This window comes from Fringilla coelebs (assembly GCF_963513975.1).
Source record: "Fringilla coelebs genome assembly, chromosome: 12".
Lineage (NCBI taxonomy): Eukaryota > Metazoa > Chordata > Aves > Passeriformes > Fringillidae > Fringilla > Fringilla coelebs.
Genome location: NC_140038.1, coordinates 21,386,998 through 21,404,073, shown reverse-complemented (window position 1 = coordinate 21,404,073; position 17,076 = coordinate 21,386,998). Strand labels below are relative to the sequence as shown.

At 50.7% G+C, this 17,076-nt stretch overlaps 1 protein-coding gene and 1 long non-coding RNA gene across 4 annotated transcripts; one reads left to right on the top strand and one right to left on the bottom strand.

Annotated features, from left to right (window-relative positions):
* Window positions 1–324: 324 nt before the first annotated feature.
* On the bottom strand, window positions 325–6,053 carry LOC311158512. 2 transcript variants are annotated; one of them, XR_014616463.1, is made up of 5 exons: window positions 4,982–6,053; window positions 3,924–4,308; window positions 2,029–2,131; window positions 1,762–1,874; window positions 325–1,566 (listed from the first exon to the last, which is right to left on the bottom strand). It is a non-coding gene; the product is annotated as an uncharacterized lncRNA (long non-coding RNA). The 2 variants fall into 2 exon arrangements; XR_014616464.1 differs by lacking the exons at window positions 3,924–4,308; window positions 4,982–6,053 and adding an exon at window positions 3,208–3,385.
* ANP32A (acidic nuclear phosphoprotein 32 family member A) lies at window positions 3,564–16,157 on the top strand. 2 transcript variants are annotated; one of them, XM_084213941.1, is made up of 8 exons: window positions 3,564–3,753; window positions 10,286–10,435; window positions 10,549–10,671; window positions 12,060–12,258; window positions 13,038–13,124; window positions 13,962–14,059; window positions 14,769–14,829; window positions 14,948–16,157. In XM_084213941.1, the coding sequence occupies exons 1-8, from the start codon at window positions 3,700–3,702 to the stop codon at window positions 15,007–15,009; spliced, it is 834 nt and encodes a 277-aa protein (XP_084070067.1). In that variant the 5' UTR covers window positions 3,564–3,699; the 3' UTR covers window positions 15,010–16,157. The 2 variants fall into 2 exon arrangements, with proteins under 2 accessions (XP_084070067.1, XP_084070066.1); XM_084213940.1 differs by having other exon boundaries at window positions 13,026–13,124.
* Window positions 16,158–17,076: the final 919 nt, after the last annotated feature.

Genomic DNA, 17,076 nt, shown 5'->3' with positions numbered 1-17,076 from the left:
TTTTTTCCCTTCACAACGGCTTTTCCTCACTTTTTAAATCAGATTTTCCCACTTTTTTCCCGGAATGCTGCAAAAATTCCTATTTTAAGGGGTTAGACCACAAATTGGAAATTCTTGTGGAATCCCAAGGGTGTTTTCCATGCAATTCCTGGATCCCAGGGATTTGTTCCATCCCAAAGTTCCCCAGCTAGGAATGTTGAGGGTGGGAATTTGGGGAATTCTGGGAAGTTTTCCATTCCCAGCTGCGCAGAGCTGGGACTTGTTCCCAAGAAAAAGAAGGAATTCTTTGTGTGGGAAAACAAAGGGACATTCAAGGGATGAACAAACAATTCCCAGGGATTTTCTATGGGAATTCACCCCAGGAAGGTGGGGCAGAAAGGGGAGGATTCCTATGGAATTTGGGAGGGAATCCTGGGAAAAGAAAGGGGAAAACGGCAATTTCCTGTGGGAAAAACCCAAGGGAAAATCCCACAAATTCCATTAAAAATTCCTGCTAAAATCCAATCCCATCAATTCAAAATTCATGGGAAAATAAGCAAGGAAAAATCCCAGAAATTCCTGGTAAAAACAAATCCCATCAATTCCAAATTCCTGTTAAAACGGCCAAGGAAAAAAACTCAAATTCCTGCAAAAAAACCCAATCCCACAAATTCAAAATTCCTCTTAAAAATAAACAAGGAAAAATCCCACAAATTGAAGATTCCTGGTAAAAATTAACAAGGAAAAAAACTCCAAAAATTCCTGTTAAAAATTAAGAATGAAAAATTCCATAAATTCAGAATTCCTGGTAAAAATGGACAGGACAAATTCCCTTGAAAATTTCCCATAGAATCACATCCAAATAATTTCAAAATTCGTGGTAAAATAAACAAGGAAAAATCCCAAGAATTCCATTAAAAATTCCTGGTAAAAACAAATCCCACTAACTCAAAATTCCTCTTAAAAACAAAGAGGAAAAATCCCACAAATTTCATTACAAATTCCTGTTAAAAGCAAGGAAAAAACCTCAAATTCCTGCTAAAAACCAACCCCATAAATTCCAAATGCCTGATAAAAACAAACAAGGAAAAAATCCCAACAATTCCCATTAAAAACCAACCCCACAAATTCAAAATTCCTATAAAAACAAAGCAGGAAAAAAAACCTCCAAGAATGAAAAATCACAGAAGGAAAGTTGTACCATGGAAAAATAACCCTTCAGATTTATTCCCAATACTACAACTCCCATTTTTTTAAAATTCCCAAACTCTTGGAATACAAACAATGACAGGATCAACTTTAAACATGGATTTTTGGCTTGGAACTGGGAATAAATTCCCTCAATAATGAAAGAAAAAGGAATTTTCTGCACCTTCAAACAATCAAAATCCGTGTTTTTCTTAGGAAAAAACAAAGGAAAAAGCAGCTCTGGATTCCCAGAAATTCCTTTGAAATCCCAACTTGTCCCAGCAATTTTTTTTTTTTTCAGGAGAAAAGTCCTTTTCCAAAGGTTTTCAACAGCACCAGGAGCAGAAATTCCATGAAAAGTTCCTGAAGATTCAGCCCAGGAGCCACCTCTGGACACACCTGGAAAGGAGAAGTTTAAACAGAGCTCAAATCAAATTCTGCCTCATTCCCAAATCCCAAACATTTAAAAAAGTTTGGAATATTATTTCCAGCCAAGGATTTCTCAGCCAATCCCAAACTTCCATCCTAAACACCACAAACATCCCAAAAAAAGGAACATTTTGCAGTTTTCTTTTCTGAAATCGGAATTTTTACCTGGAGTTGGACCCAGCTTTTCCCGGACCGTTCCCAACATAATTTCTGCTGGTTTTATCCATATTCCTGGAATTTTTCCATGCTCACAGCTGAGACTTTGTCTGCATCCTGTCCTGTGAAATACACAGATAAAATCAAGTTTCACAAGGATTTTCAGCATTCCCTTGATGCTTTCCAACAGCTCTTTGGGATTTTCCAGCCCAGTGTTTTCCAGGAAAGCAGGAAGGGATAAGCAGGGATTTTAGAAGGAATCAAAGCACTTTTTACCTGAGTTCTGCTCCAGCTGATGGGAACAGTTTGGAAATCCCAAATCCTTGGAAAAAAGCAGCTCTGGGCTTGGATCCTCATCCTGCAGCACCTGGAAAAGGATCTGGGAATAGGGAATGGTTTGGAGCTTCAAGCTCATCCCTTTCCATTGGCTGGGATCATTCCCACCATCTCAGGCTGCTCCAAGCCAACCCTGGACATCCCAGGGATGAAGCCCTGGGAATTCCAGCCCAGCCAGGAATTCCTCCCCAATATCCCACCCCAATCTCCCCTTTCCCAGTGGGAAGCCATTCCCTGTGTCCTGTCCCTCGTCCCAGTCCCTCTCCAGCTGTTCTGGAGCTCCTTTAGGCTCTGGAAAAGGCTCTAAGGATTCCTGGATCCTTCCCTTCTCCAGCCTCCCCAGCCCTGTTCCACTGTTCCTGGAATATCCCATTTTCCTTCAAAACTCCTGGGATTTGGCTTGGAAAGGACCTCAAACCCATACATTTCCAACCCCAACAACTTGCTCTACCCCAGGCTGCTCCAACCTGGCCTGGGGACACTCCAAGGATGGAGCAGCCACAGCTCCTCTGGGAATTCCATCCCAGCCAGGAATTCTTTCCCAATATCCCACCCCACTCTGCTCCCGTCTAGCCTGAATCCATCCCCCTTATCCTAGCACTCCAAGGAAAAAAATCCCTTCCCCTCTTCCCAGGGAACTGAAGAATTCCCGTCCTAGGCCCTGCTCCACCTCAGCACAGCCGGGCCCCGCTGCTCCTCAAGGACCTGCCCGGAGGGATTCTCCCGCCCTTCCCGTCCCTGGAGTCCCAACCCTCCCGTTCCCCTCAGGAGCCGCTCCCAGCCCGCCACGGCAGCCCCGGCCGCGGGGACCCCTCTGAGGGCGGCTCGGCCGCTCCCCGTCCCTTCAGCGCCGCCCCGTCCCGCCCCGCCGGGGCCCTTCCCGGGCGGACCCTCCCGGTACTCTGGGCACGGGTAGCGCCTCCCGCTCCCCTCCGGAGCCGCTCCCAGCCCGCCGAGGCGGCCCCGGCCGCGGGGTGCCCTGCGAGGGCGGCCCAGCCGCTCCCCCTGCCCTCAGCGCCGCCGCCCCTCCCTCGCTCCGCCCGCCGCTCGCGCTCCGCCCGCCCCCCGCCGCCGGGGCCCGCGCCATTGCCCGCGCCATTGCCGTGCCTCGCTCCGCACCTTTCCCTCCCTCCTGGCTGCGCGCCCCTGGCCGGGCGGCTCCGGTTTGGCCGCCGCTCCCCGCCCCGGCGCCTCCCCCAGGCTCAGGCGGGCGCAGGGCGCAGCGCGCACCGTGCCCGGCGCGGCGGAGCCGCGGCCACTCCGTCCCCATCAGGCGGCAGCGCGGAATGAGCCTGGGCTCGGCGCCGGGCTGTCCCCCTGCCCGGCACAGCCGCTCCCCCATTGGCTTCCGCCGCGCCTCGCGCTGCTGATTGGCTGAGACGCGGCAGCGGCGCGCTCCCATTGGCCGATCGCGCCGTCAATCCCGGCGGAGCCCCCGGAGCGCCCGCCCCCGCGGTTATCAGGTTAGTGCGCGCCGCGGTGCTGCGCTCGGGCTTCCGAGCGGCGCTGGGCGAGCCCGAGTCCCTCCGCGCCCCGCGATCGGGGGGCTCTGCACGGGGTCACTGCGCCAGCCGAGCCGCGCACCCTCCGCGCCTCCCGCCAGCCACGGACATGGACATGAAGAGAAGGATCCACTTAGAGCTGCGGAACAGGACGCCCTCAGATGTAAGCAATGCAATGCCAAAAAAAAAAAAAAAAAAAAAATTAATGCTAATAATGCTAATGATGAGAATAATAAAAAGGCATCCCACGGTTATTTTTTTTTTTTTTTTTTTTTTGGCGGGGTGGAGCGTGCCAGGTGTTGGCGGGGCCGCTGCTGCCCTTGAGGTGCCTACCTGTGTGTGTGGGGGGCTGTGCCCCCCGCTTTGGGGGGCGCGGGGCGCTCCGGGGACGTTCGGGGGCTCCCCGGGGCTGCTCCTGCCCGTGCCGGGCTGCGATTCCTCGGAGAGGGGCTGGCCGTGCATTAAATAAAAAATAAGTTGCTCGCTGCTCTCTCTCTCGGCGTGTTTAGTTGGCAAATATTTGTGCAGGGTGCTGGGCTAGGGAGAGGCAGGCAGGGACTGCGAGTGAGTTGCGAATGGTTTAGTTTAAAGTGCGTCTTCATTTCTTTGCAGTGATCAGGCAAGAGAGACTGGGGAGCCATATTTGTAACTTTGTAGTCCTCATGAACGCGCCCTTTCTCTCTCTCTCTCTCTCTCTCTCTCTCCCTCTCTCCAGATGCTGAGAAGATAAAAGGAAAGAATTTTGAAACCGACGCTTAGCGTTGGTTGGGTTTGGGCTTTTTTTTTTTCCTGTTGTTGTTTTTTTTTTTTTTTTATTTTGCGGGCGATGGGGCATCGCCGCCGGTAGCGCGAGCGTTGAATAATAACCCTAATAATCATAAGAATAATAAAAAATAATATTGGAAGAAATGAACGCACTCTCCACCCCCTCCATCCCCACACACGCACAAAAAGGCTGGATGTGTGTGCGTGTTTTTCCTTCTTCCCCCTTTTCCCCCCCTTCCTTCCCCCGGGGCCGGACTTCAGGTTGTTGTTCCGCGTCTGGCGGAATAAACGGGGGACGGCGAAAAACTTTGGCAGGACAAAAAAAAAAAAAAAAAACGCAACCAAAAAACAAAAACCCAACAAAACCCCCAAACAAGCAAGAAAATAACGGGGGGAGGCGGGAGGAAAGAAGCGAAAAATAGGAAAACCACCCCAAAAAGAGTGGGCGGGAGGTGGCCGGGGGCAGGCGGGGCGCGAACCCGCGGCGAGGAAGCCCCTTCCCCTCATCCCCCCCCGCCCCGCCGGGCCCTCGGCGCTGCCCGGGGAGGCTTCACCGAGCCCCGGCCCCGCCGCGTCCCCCGAGCCGCCGGAGGCTGCGGGAAGGGGAGAGCGGGGGGCGAACGTACCTCAGCGGGCAGCGCCCGGGGCAGCGCGGCGGGACGCGGCGGCCGAACCGAGCGCGGTGTGCTCCGGGGAGGGGGGGGACAAAGGCGGGCGCGGGGCGGCGGAAGCTGCGCTTTAAAGTTTAAAAACTCCTGGGCGAGCAGGAGGAGGAAGAGGAGGAGGACGGCGAGAGGAGGGGGGGAGGGGGGGGGGACGACGACGACTCAGCGGCAAACCCCGCGGTACAACCGCCATGGCCGGGGGGCTCCGTGAGGCGACCGCAGCGCAAGTAGGACGCGGCGCCATGTTCTGTGCTGCCCCCCCGCCTTCCCCTCACGGCCGCCGCCTCCTCCTCCTCCTCCTCCCGCCGCTGCCGCTGCCTCGGCCGCGGGCGGCCCCGCGGGGCCGTGAGGGAGCCCCGCTGGCGCCGGGGCTGAGGCGCTGCGGAGGCTGCGGCGGGGCCCTCCCGACATGACGGGCAGCGCTGCCATTTTGTCGCCGGCCGCGGGGCGGGAGGAGATTCGTGAGGGCCGCGTTGGGGGTAAAAATTGAAAAAAAAAAAAGGGAAAAACAAGAAAAGCTATTTAAAAATTGGGTTTTCTTGACTATTTGGGGCACCGGGAGGTCCGAACGGGGCCGGGGGAGCACCGGGAGGAGCCCCGCGGTTCCCCCGGGTGAGGAGCGCGGAGCGGGGAATCCGCCTCCTTCCTGGGCAGGGCCCTGTGGGGAGGCAGCATTGGGCTTGGGAAGTGTTTTGCTCCTTTTCATCCTGTTTTTTTCTTATTTTTCTCTGCTTTTTTTTACATGAGTTTCCCCCCTAATTTTTAGACAGTTTTCTATTTTTGCCCCCATTTCGCCTCATCGCTGGGGGTTCCTTCCCCATTTTAAACGCTGTTTAAAACCAGCCTCCAAAGGGATAAACGCAATTTCCCCCTCTTTTCCATGCTTGCATTTTGTGCTGTTTCCGCTCACTTTTGTCTCACGCCAAAAAAAGTTGGGAAAACTCGGAGCTGGAGGGAGTTCCCTGCTCCTCAGGGCTGGGGATGGGCAGCAGGGAGCTGGAAAACGGGATCGTTTCACCTTTCACCGCTTGGTTTTCCTTGTAAATTTCAGGGAATTTGGTGCCTTGATCCCCCCCCAAAGTGTTCTAAATCCCAGTTTTCCAGTATTTTAGGCAGAGAGATGGAAATTCCAGTTGGGAATGTTGTTGTGTTCTTAGCTGTGTGCACGTGTGTTTAAGGGAATGAAGTTTGTGGGGTGGATTTTGTTCCTTTAAAATATTAAAGGAAAATCTTGCTAATTCCACCCTCTGGAATTGGGGTTTGGCAGAAATATTAATGCCCAGGTAATTTCTTCCTGGATTTTAGGAAGTTTTGGTTAGGCAGGATGAGTTTGGGACTTGTTCACCTTAATTTTGAGTGTTTGTCCTTATTATTTCCCAATTTTATCTGGAATATCAAGAAATCCTGGGAAAATCTCCCTGAGATTTGGGAATCTCCTTGAATTCTGTGCTACTTTTTGATTTAAATCCTGAAAATCAGAATTAAATCTTTGGATGTGGATGGGGTTTTGTGCTTTTTCCTGAGCTTCTTTGGGATATTTTCCACCTGGATCTCCTATTTTCCCATGGAATTCTGGGCTTTTCCATTGGATAATCCCAGAAAGTCACAACCTGATTAATAAAGCATCCTAAAAATATCCTGAGGTGGATTCTGTGGAGAGATTCCTTCCTCAATCTCATTTTTATAGTTTACTTTTTAAGTTTTACCCTTTATTTTTTATATTAATTCAGTGTCACGAAAAAAAGTGGATTTTATTCCTGGAAAATTGGGAATTTTTGGATGTTCAGGCAGTTTTTTCCCCAGATATTCCCACTTTTTATCCCATTAAATTTATGAATCACAGCAAAATTGAGATTTTATTTCTCTTCTTAATCGATCCCTGATGGAATCCCCATGGATTGGAAGAAAGGAGAGACTTTGGCTTTTTTCCTGGAAAAAAGGGAAGATTAGCAAAGAATCTTCCTAAAATTCCTTCTGAATGCCAGGGGAGGCTCAGGTGGGATGTCAGCAGGAATTTTTTTCATGGAAAAGTTGGATAAACATTGTGGAATTCCCATCGCTGGAAGCGTCCAAGGAATTCCTGGATGTGACACTCGGAGCTCTGGGATCAGGCACAGCTTGGACTCAGCCCTGGATGTCTTTTCCAACCCCAGGGATCCCGGAGTGCTGGGAGCTGAGATTCCTGGTGGGGTTTTCCAAGGAAGTTGCAAGCAGAGCAGGGATTCCAGTGGGGATTTTGGGAAAGCCAGGGTGAGTTTGGAGTCCAGTTGGAACTTCCCGGGAAAGGTTGAATCCAGAAAGGTTGGACTGATGGCTGCATTCCATTGATTCTTCCAAGGATTCTCTTGATTCCAGGTTGGAATTCCAGCTGGATGAGCTGGTGTGAAAGAGGCGGGAATGGAGCGTGTTCCCAAGGGTCCTGGCTTTCCTCAGGAATCCTGGATTCCTCGGATCCACCTGGGAACTGCTGAAGGGAACAGGATTTCTTGGCTAGGGGGAATTCCCATAAACTGGAGCTTGGAGAAATCCCAGAAAATTCCCGGGAAGCCCTGGCAGCCACGGTGCTGCTTCCATCCATAGAGATGCTGATGGAATTCTGGTCCCAATCCCAGTATCCATGTTAATCCCATCCAGTCCCTTCCCTGCCTCTGCTGTGGGATTCTCCAGGCAGGATGATTCCTGGAATTCCTATGAAATTGGGCTGCTGGATTTCCTGGGAATTGGGTCGTGTTCCATGGCTGTTTTCCAGCACCGTCTCTCCTTGCCCCAGGATTTTTGGGATTCTCTTCCTGGCGCATTCCCAGCCAGGAGATGCTCATGGATAACTGGTTGGAAATCAATTAATCCTATCTCAGATATTCCCAATGGGAATCCCAGGAAAGGTTTAATCTGGAAAAGTGGGATTGGATTGGTGGCTGGATTCCATGGCTTAGTGGTGTTTTCCAAGGATTCTCTGATTCCAGGTTGGAATTCCTGTTGGGATCAGCTGGTGTGAAAGAGCTGGGAATGGAGCATTCCCAAGGATCCTGGCTTTCTTCAGGAATCAGTTTATCCCATTTGAGATATTCCCAAAAAAGCCCTGGAGGGGCTGTATCCATACCCAAATCCCATGGGGTTTGGGGAAGGAATTCCATCCACTGTTTATCCCGGGGCAGGAAAAGGGTGGAAAGCGTTAGGAATTCTCCCTTCCCTGTGGAATGGGATCCTGCTCTAGGTCAGCCCCTCATTCCTGAGCAGCAGCAGCAGCTGAGGATCCCCCTGGGATGGGAATCCCATGGAATGGGAATCCCCAGTGGCCATGGGCCATGGCACCTGCTGCCCTCCCTGCCCTGGGCAAAATTCCAAGGGCTCTGGAAAACCTGGAAGAGCTGTGGAGCGGTGCCCAAGCGGACACAGAGCAGCTGCTGGGAGATACTCTATGGAATCGTCCCTGATTTCCACTGGGAATGGGACCGCTCTGGGCTGCTGTGGGGTTGGATCATGGAGAGCTTGGAATTGCAGCTGGAATCGAATGAATTAATTATTTTAATTGGGTTCTTGAGCTTGGGGATTTTGGGATCATCTTGGAGCAGGGATTGGCTCATCGGAGCGGTGCCGGTAATCCCAGGATTGAGTAGGAAGCTCATCCAAGCTTTTGTTGGTCTGGTCGCATTCCAGGTGGGATTGGAATGGGAAATCTAGAAAATTTCTCGCCTCCGGTTGGAATTTTGGGGGAGACAAGTTCTTGGAAAAGTTCCCTGTTAGAGATGTGGGAAATGATGGCCTCTCCCAAGGCTTCTTCTCCTTGAAATTCCAAGATTTTATGGAGAGGGAATGTGCCATGGAAGGCAGAGACATCTGCGGGGTGTTGGGAACAATCCCACAAATCCAGTCCCTCCTCCTTTCCTTGGGGAATCCTCCTGGATTTCCTTGGGGATTCTTAGGGCATGGAGCCATCCTGGAATTTTGTTTGGAATGCTGTTCTTTCCAGGGATTCAGGGAGTTAACATTGACACGATGTTGCTCTTGGGAAGGGCTGGGAATGTGCTCTGCTCTTCCCAAACTGTCTCTGAACTCATCCAAGTTTTCCAAATGTGGCCTCTTGGATTCTAGGGGCTTTCTCCATGGATTTGTTGGATTTGTGCCTTTGCCCAGTGCTGGAAACAGGGAAAGAGGGAATGTGGCATTTGTGTACCAAACTTCCTGAAAAGCGGGGAGGAAGCAACCTTCCATAAAAAATTCCACTGGGAGGTGGGAATGGGATGATCTTTAAAGTCCCTTCCAACCCAAGACATTCCAAGATTGTAAAAAAAAATACAAATTAAAAGGGAAAAAAATGCAGTCAGGTCACTTGCCTTGGTGCTAAGGGGTTTTCCTTTGTATCCAAGACTATTTCCAGCTCTTCCTTAAATCTCCACTCTACACCTGAGGGAATTGTTGTCTAATTCACTGCTTTTCTGTGCCATTCCCTGGTTTCCATGCTGAGGGAGGAGGGAGGGATGGATACCCCACCTCCTGGATCAGGGCTGGAGCTGTGTGTCCCTCAGTGTGAGCTCTGGGCTCATTCCCTTCCCTCCGTTCCCGCTCCCCTCAGCTCCTGAAATTCCTGTGAGGAATTCCCAAACTCCTCTGAGGCAAAACCCACCTGGGGCTTCCTGGTGAGGATCCCAAGCCCTCCTGGCTCCGTGTCAGGGTGCTGGGATGAGATAACAGAGCAGGGACACAGATAAGGAGGATTTGCCTCCATTGCACTTCTCCCGCCTTTTTTTTTGGGAGCAACTTTGGGGTTGTGTGGAGAACATGAGGGGAGAAAACTATTTATTCCAAATGGATCTTCTGGAGAGTCCTGATAATTAAACACCATTGAGGGATGAGATCCATGAATTTACCCCCTACATTTCAACCCAATGAGTAATATGGGACCTTATTTTAAGAATTTTGGGGGCTTTTTCCCTCACATGAGGGGAAAAAGGTCATTATTTATCCTCAGATGGATCCTCTGGAGAATCCTCATAATTAAACACTGTTGAGGGAACAGATCCACTTATTTTCCTTATTTTGGGGCGGTTTCTATCTAAATTTCACCCCAGTGAGTGGTTTTGGAGTTTATTTTGGGAATTTTGGGATTGTTTCTACCCTCGATGTGTGAGATGAGGATTGCTACCTGGATCTTGGCTTTCTTCTCAACACAACCCCAAACTCCTGTGTTTTTCTGCTGAAAACCTCCTGGTTCTTGCGAATTCCCTGGAATTCCTTCTAATTTTCCTTGATTTCTTGCCTTTGCAGGTGAAAGAGCTCGTTCTGGACAACTGCAGGTCGTACGAAGGGAAAATCGAGGGCCTCACGGATGAGTTTGAGGAGCTGGAATTCCTCAGCACAATCAACGTCGGCTTAACCTCAGTTGCAAACTTACCAAAGTTAAACAAACTTAAGAAGGTAAATCCCACCCCCCCGAGCCAAATCCCTCCTTTTCCCCTTCTCCGTGTTTGGAAAAGAGGCTGGCAATGGGATCAGATGGGATTTTTGAGGATGTTTTTGGGCCTTTGCAGCTCGAGCTGAGCGACAACAGAATCTCAGGAGGCCTGGAAGTGTTGGCAGAGAAGTGTCCGAACCTCACGCACCTAAACCTAAGCGGCAACAAAATTAAAGATCTCGGGACAATAGAACCTCTGGTGAGTCGGGATTGCTCCTGGGAATGGGATTCATACTATTCCAAACCCTTGGAATTCCTTCCTCTATCCCAGGTTGCTCCAAGCCTGGCCTTGGGCACTTCCAGGGAATGTCACTCCTGGAATCTGTGCCAGGGCCTTTCCCCCCTCATTCCTTCCCAAAATCCCAGTTATTCCTGCCCCCTGCATATCAAGTCCTGGGAGTTGGTTTTGCTCCAAGGAATGGGATTCATGCCGTTCCAAACCCTTGCAATCCCTTCCTGTATCCCATATTGCTCGAGCCCGGCCTTGGGCGCTTCCAGGGAATGTCGCTTCTGGAATCTGTGCCAGATCCTCCCCCCTCGTCCTTCCCAAAACCCCAGCGAATCCCGGGATCCAGGCCGCATCCCAAGTCCCTGTTCCCGGTGAGCCGCTGCTTCCCTCTAGTGGCTGCCGGGCCGGGCTCCCCCGTTCCCGGCGGGAATCGCCGCAGCTTCCCAGGATTCCGCAGGCTCTGGATCCATCTCCAGGCACTACAATTCCCATGAAAATCCTTCTAGGAGCAGCTCCTCCCTGCATCTCCTTTCCTGCAGCACAGGGAAAAGGCAGAGCTGCTAAACTCATGGAGAAGCCTGGAAGTGCTCCCAGCTCTCCCAGTTTTCCCATTCCCAGGCCTTTTTCCCAAGTGCTTTCCACATAAAGGGAAAGGAGATATTTCCTTAGCGTTGATATTTCTTATCCATGGATAAGCCTTGATACAAATACTCAGTTCCTTTGGATTTTATTTTTAGGGTTTCCAAGTTCTGCGAGCAGTGCAGACTTCTTCCCCTAAAAAAAAAAAAAATCCACAAAACCCCCAGGAATCAAATTCCTATTCCATTTCTATTTGTTTTTTTTTAATTTTCCGTAGTCTAAGGAAAAATAATTGCATTTTTTAAATCTCTCTTATCAAAGTTCTTGTGTCCAAATGCTTCATTCCTGCTCCCATCTGCAAGAATTAATTTGGGATAATTCCCTGGACATCGGCTATTCCTGGATATGGCTCCTTTGGGATAATTCCCTGCATTCAGTTATTCCTTTGGATTTGGGAGCTGCAGGACTCAGGGAGAGCCTTTCACATCCCAAATCCCAAATGAAATTGGGATTTTCCAAGTGGTTTTTCCTGGATTAGGGGTGGAAATTCCAGAGAGAGCTGGTTGGGAAAGCAGGGAGGAATTGGTTTATTCCAAGGTCAGGCAATTTTGGATTTTGGGGTGTTTTTTTATAAATATTCCCTCTTTTTCCCCATGCCTGCCATCTGCAGGGAGCCCAAAACACCCCCGGGGATCCCTTGAGCACATTCCCCGTGGGATCCTTGCCTTTGGAGGGAATTCCCGCGCCAGCAAACCTTCCAAATCGCTTTGTTTTCCCAGAAAAAGTTGGAAAACCTGAAGAGCTTAGACCTGTTCAACTGTGAGGTGACCAACTTGAACGACTACAGAGAAAACGTGTTCAAGCTGCTGCCGCAGCTGACGTACCTGGACGGCTACGACAGGGACGACAAGGAGGCGCCCGACTCCGACGCCGAGGGATACGTGGAGGGGCTGGACGACGAGGAGGAGGATGAGGATGGTACGGCAGTGGGAGCCGGCACCCGAGGGATGAGGGGATGGGGGGAGGGATAGGGAATGAGGAGAAGGAGCTGAGGGAATTGAGGGAAGGGATGAGGGAGAGGACCGCAGTGTCCTGAGGGAATCGGGGAAGGGACCTGAGGGAATGAGGGGAAGGAGTTGGTGGAATGAGGGAATTGAGGGGAAGGAGTGAGGAAATGAGGGAAGAGATCAGGGGAAGGGATGAGGGATTGAGGGGAAGTATCTCTGTGTCCTGAGGGAATCAGCAAAGGGACCTGAGGGAATGAGGGGAAGGATCTTGGTGTCCCAAAGGAATGAGGGAAAGGACCTCAGTGTCCTGAGGGAATGGAGGGGAAGGATGAGGGAAATGAAATTGAGGGAATGAGGGAAAGGATCTTATTGTCCTGAAGGAGTGGCGGGAGAAGGATCTCTGTGTCTTGAGGGAATGAGGGAAGCACATGAAGCAATGAGGGAATGAGAGGAAGGACCTTGGGATCCCAAAAATATGGTGGGAGAAGGAGCTGGGTGTCCTGAGGGAATGAGGGGAAGGAATCAGGGAAAGGACCTGCATGTTCCAAGGGAATGAGGGGAAGGAATGAGAGAGAGAATGAGGAGAAGGACCTGAGGCAATGAGGAAAAGGACCTCAGTGTCCCAAAGGAATGAGGAAATTTGGAAAAGGACCTGAAGGAATGAGGGGAAGGAGCTGGGTGTCCTGAGGGAATGGTGGGAAGGAGCTGGGCAGGGCCTGAATGGAGCAACTTCCTCAGTTTTATCCCTAGTGAAAGACCGGGACGACAAGGAAGCGCCGGATTCCGACGCCGAGGGATACGTGGAGGGGCTGGACGACGAGGAGGAGGATGAGGATGGTATGTGGGATGTACTCCATGGGACTCCCTCATCCCAAAGGAATGAAGGGAGGAGGTGGCAGGGCCTGGAAAACCCCATTCCTCCATCTGGAAATGGAGGGGTGGGATGGGAAGGAACTGAAGGAATTACGGGAACAGGGATGAGCATGGATGAAAAGGAATGTCCTGGAACTGTGGAAATCCTCGTGGAAAAGAGTTTCCATGGGCGTGGAGAAAAGCAGGAATTAGGGAGCTGCTCCATGAGGGAAGTGCGTGGGAAACACTGGGGAGCTCCAGTGAATCTGTGCCAGGAACTGAGGAAGGAACAGCCTGGAATTCCAGGGAATCCAAGTGCTGTAGGCACCACCTTTCCCTGGCTGCCCCTGGAGCCATCCCAGGATGAGGATCCAGCTGATTCCAGGGAATTTGCTGGATTCTCCCATCCCAGCAGCACAGCAGAAAAGCTGGATGTGCACTTTTCCCAGGAATGCTGAGTGGGAACTCTGGGAAGGTTCCCAAAAGCTCCCAAACACATGGAAAACACTCCAGGGGCTTGGCACTTCCTGGTTTTCTGCTGGGAATTTTGGGAATCGCCTAAAAGGCTGGAATTTTGTGTCCATGGGAAGGCTCCTCATGGATGATGGGAAAGTTCTGCTCCATCCATTCCTGGAAAAAACTAGAATTCCCCAGCTCCCATATCCTTGGGAATAGTGGGAAGTGGAGCAGCTGGAGTGACTCTGACCCTGCATTCCCCGACAATCCTGTGCTGCCCCTAAGGAATTCTTTGCTCAGATTCCCAGATTTTGGGTGGAATTATTCCAAAAACCTCAACTTTTTCCATGGATTTTGTTTTTCCAGAGGAGGAATATGACGACGACGCTCAGGTAGTGGAGGATGAAGAGGATGAGGAAGAGGAGGAGGAAGGAGAGGAGGAGGATGTGAGCGGAGAGGAGGAGGTGAGCCTTGGAATTCCACCTCGGGAATCTGCGGGATCCAGCTGGGAAGGACTGGGCAGGAAATCCGGGATTTGAGGAATTTTAGGATTCACTTTGGGCTGGGGCGGATGAAGGATGGGATGGGGGCATGGGATTGAGGGGGGAAAAGTGGGATTGGAGGGGAAAATGGGATAGGAAAATGGGGTTATGGGGGGGGAAATGGAGTTGGAGGAAGGAAAATGGGATTTTGGGAGGGAAAATGGAATTGAGGGAGAAAAAAAAGGGCAAGGGGAAAGTGGGATGGGAGGAAGGAAAATGGGATTGGAGGAGAGAAAGTGGGATGGGCAACAGAAGTGGAAAACAGAATTTCGGGAATTTGTTTTCCCTCTCCTCCAGCCCTGAATCCTCTCCTGCCCTTCTGGAATGTTCCTGAGCCTCCTCGATTCTGTCAGAGGCTCTGGATCAATCCAGTTTTTCCCATTCCCATAAATCCCAATGCAGTTTCCCTAAACTTGGGAATGGCACATTCCCACATTCCCAGCTCCAGCTCAGGGATTGGTTCCCTGGGATTTCAGTGCCAGCTCCTGCTATTCCATAAAAAACGGGAATACTGGGAAGTGGCTCCTCGCTGAGGACATTCCAAGGACTTTGCCTCCTTGGAAGATGGGATATTGGGAAAGCTCATGGGCTGATCCCAAGCTTTACATCCCGGTTTTTCTCGGAATTCCAGGAGGACGAGGAAGGCTACAACGACGGCGAGGTGGACGATGAGGAGGACGAGGAGGAGCCTGGTACGGAACCAATCCCACTTTTCCTAAGGAAAAACCACCTCAATTCCATGGAAAATGGAATTCCCAGAAAAGCAGGAATGTGGCTCCTGGAATAATGGGAATTCTCTCTTTTTTCCAGAGGAAGAGCGGGGCCAGAAGAGGAAACGAGAGCCTGAGGATGAGGGGGATGAGGACGACTGAGCAGCTTTTCCCTGGAAAAAATTCCCTCTTGTGATTTGACTGTTTTTATCCCGGAATTCCCCCTTTTCCCACTCCCGACCCTTTGGATTTCCTTTTCTTTTCCTGGTTTTTTTTTTTTTTTTTTTTTTTTTGGTTTTTTTTTTTCCGGATTGTAACGTTGCTGTGGGAACCGAGCGGGAGCAGCGAGGGTGGGAAGGGAATAAAATCCTATTTTTACTGCCGCTCCTCCTCCGATTCTTTGGGAATTTTTTCCTTGGATCCTTTTCCTTGAATCCCTGGAACTGCGAGAGTTGAGTAGGAACCGAGTTGGGAATTCTCGGAGCGGAGCTTGGACATCTCAGAAGCAAAACAAGGAGAGAACCGACTTGAAATCCATGGATGAGCCGGGATTTTCCCACCTCTGCCATTCCCAAATCCACATTTTTTTGGGAATGGCAGCCAGGCCTCCTCCCTGGGGTGGCGAGGGTGCCTTGCTCCATGGGGGTTTTTTTGGGAATGCTGCCATTTCCAGCCCTTTTTCCCAACTTTGGGAATTCCCTCTTTGTAAATAGTGACCAAACATTGTTTTTTTGGGAATGTTGGGGTTTTTGGGATGGGTTCGGAGCTGGTGACTTTGCGATCCCTGTGTGTTGTGTGTTCCCAGTTTTCCTTTAATTTGGGAGGGAAGTTTAGGTTTTTTAGGAAGATTTTTGGTTTTGGGGGTTTTAGGGGAATTTTTGGGGATTTTCATGGCTCCAGTGCAGCCAAATTCCTGGAAATGGCAGGCATGGAAAAAAATTGGGGATCTCTACAGAAAATATCCCAAATTCCCAAATTTCCTGACCTTGGAATAAACCAACTCCTCCCCAGTTTCCCAGTCAGGTCCCTCTGGAATTTCCACTCCCAATCCAGGAAAAACCACTTGGAAAATCCCAATTTTTTCACCCAGAAAGCCAAGAATTCCAGGAAAAATGCCTGAAATTCCATGGAAATTCCTGAAAATTGTATTTTCTTACCTTGTGGGAGGCAAAAAACAAGGAAAATCCTTGGGGAATGTACAGATCCTGCGGGAAAAATCCCTTTGGAAGTGACTTGGATTTCCTAGGAAAGCTTCCGTGTGTAGAAATCCAGCGGCTCCAGGTTTTTTTGGGAATTTGGGGGCCCGGCAGAGCCACCTTTGGAGTTTTTGTCTGTTTGGCTTTGAGGAATTTCAATAAAGCTTTTGATACAAATCCCGCCTCTGGAATTCTTTCTGGGAAAACAAGGAATGGCAGCCCTGGAAAAGTGGGAATTCCCGGTGTTTTTAGCACCTTTGGCTCCCTAAAATCTTTTGCATGAAGCCCAGGGAGAGGCTGGGGTTGAGTGAAGCTCCTGGAATGTTTTCCCTTGGAAGTGGGGGGTTCTGGGGAATTATCCCAGGAAAACTGGAGCCTTTCTCCTGGAAAATCCTCTCCCGGCTTTGCCAGGCTGGGAACAAGGAGCTCCTGGATCCCAGGTAAGAGCCAGCCCTCCATGTTTTCCTCCCTCTGGAATGAGTTGGATCCTGGAAATGTTGGGATGAGCTGGAAATGCTGGAATGAGGATCCATGCGGGATTCCAGGGTCCATCTTCGGCTCCTCCCCCCTCCCTGGTCTGGAGGGGGACATCCAAGAATTTTCCTTGGGATCCCCCCAGCCCCTGGATGAGGAAGGAAAGGCGGGAACACGGTACTGGTATTCTGAAAAGATTTTATTCCATCACTATCCCGTGGGAGCATAAATAATCAGGAATGACAGCACATGGAACGCAGCAGGGAACGCCGGGAACGCAGGACACGGACAGGACAGACCCGCGCTGGGAACGCCGGGAACTTCAGCAGCTCGGATTGAGTGGGAATTGGGATCTCCAGGAAAAACCAATGGGATTGGGTGTCATTCCCTGTGCTCCAGGCAAATCCCATCAGTCCTGGGATTGTCCAAAGTGCTGAGCCTGGCAAGCCAGGTCATCCCTCGGGATCCATCCTCAGGATCCATTCCTTGGGCTCCATCCACGGGGCAGCACCCCCAGGAATGTCCCAGGATCCCACCATGGGAATGATCCCAGATTCCC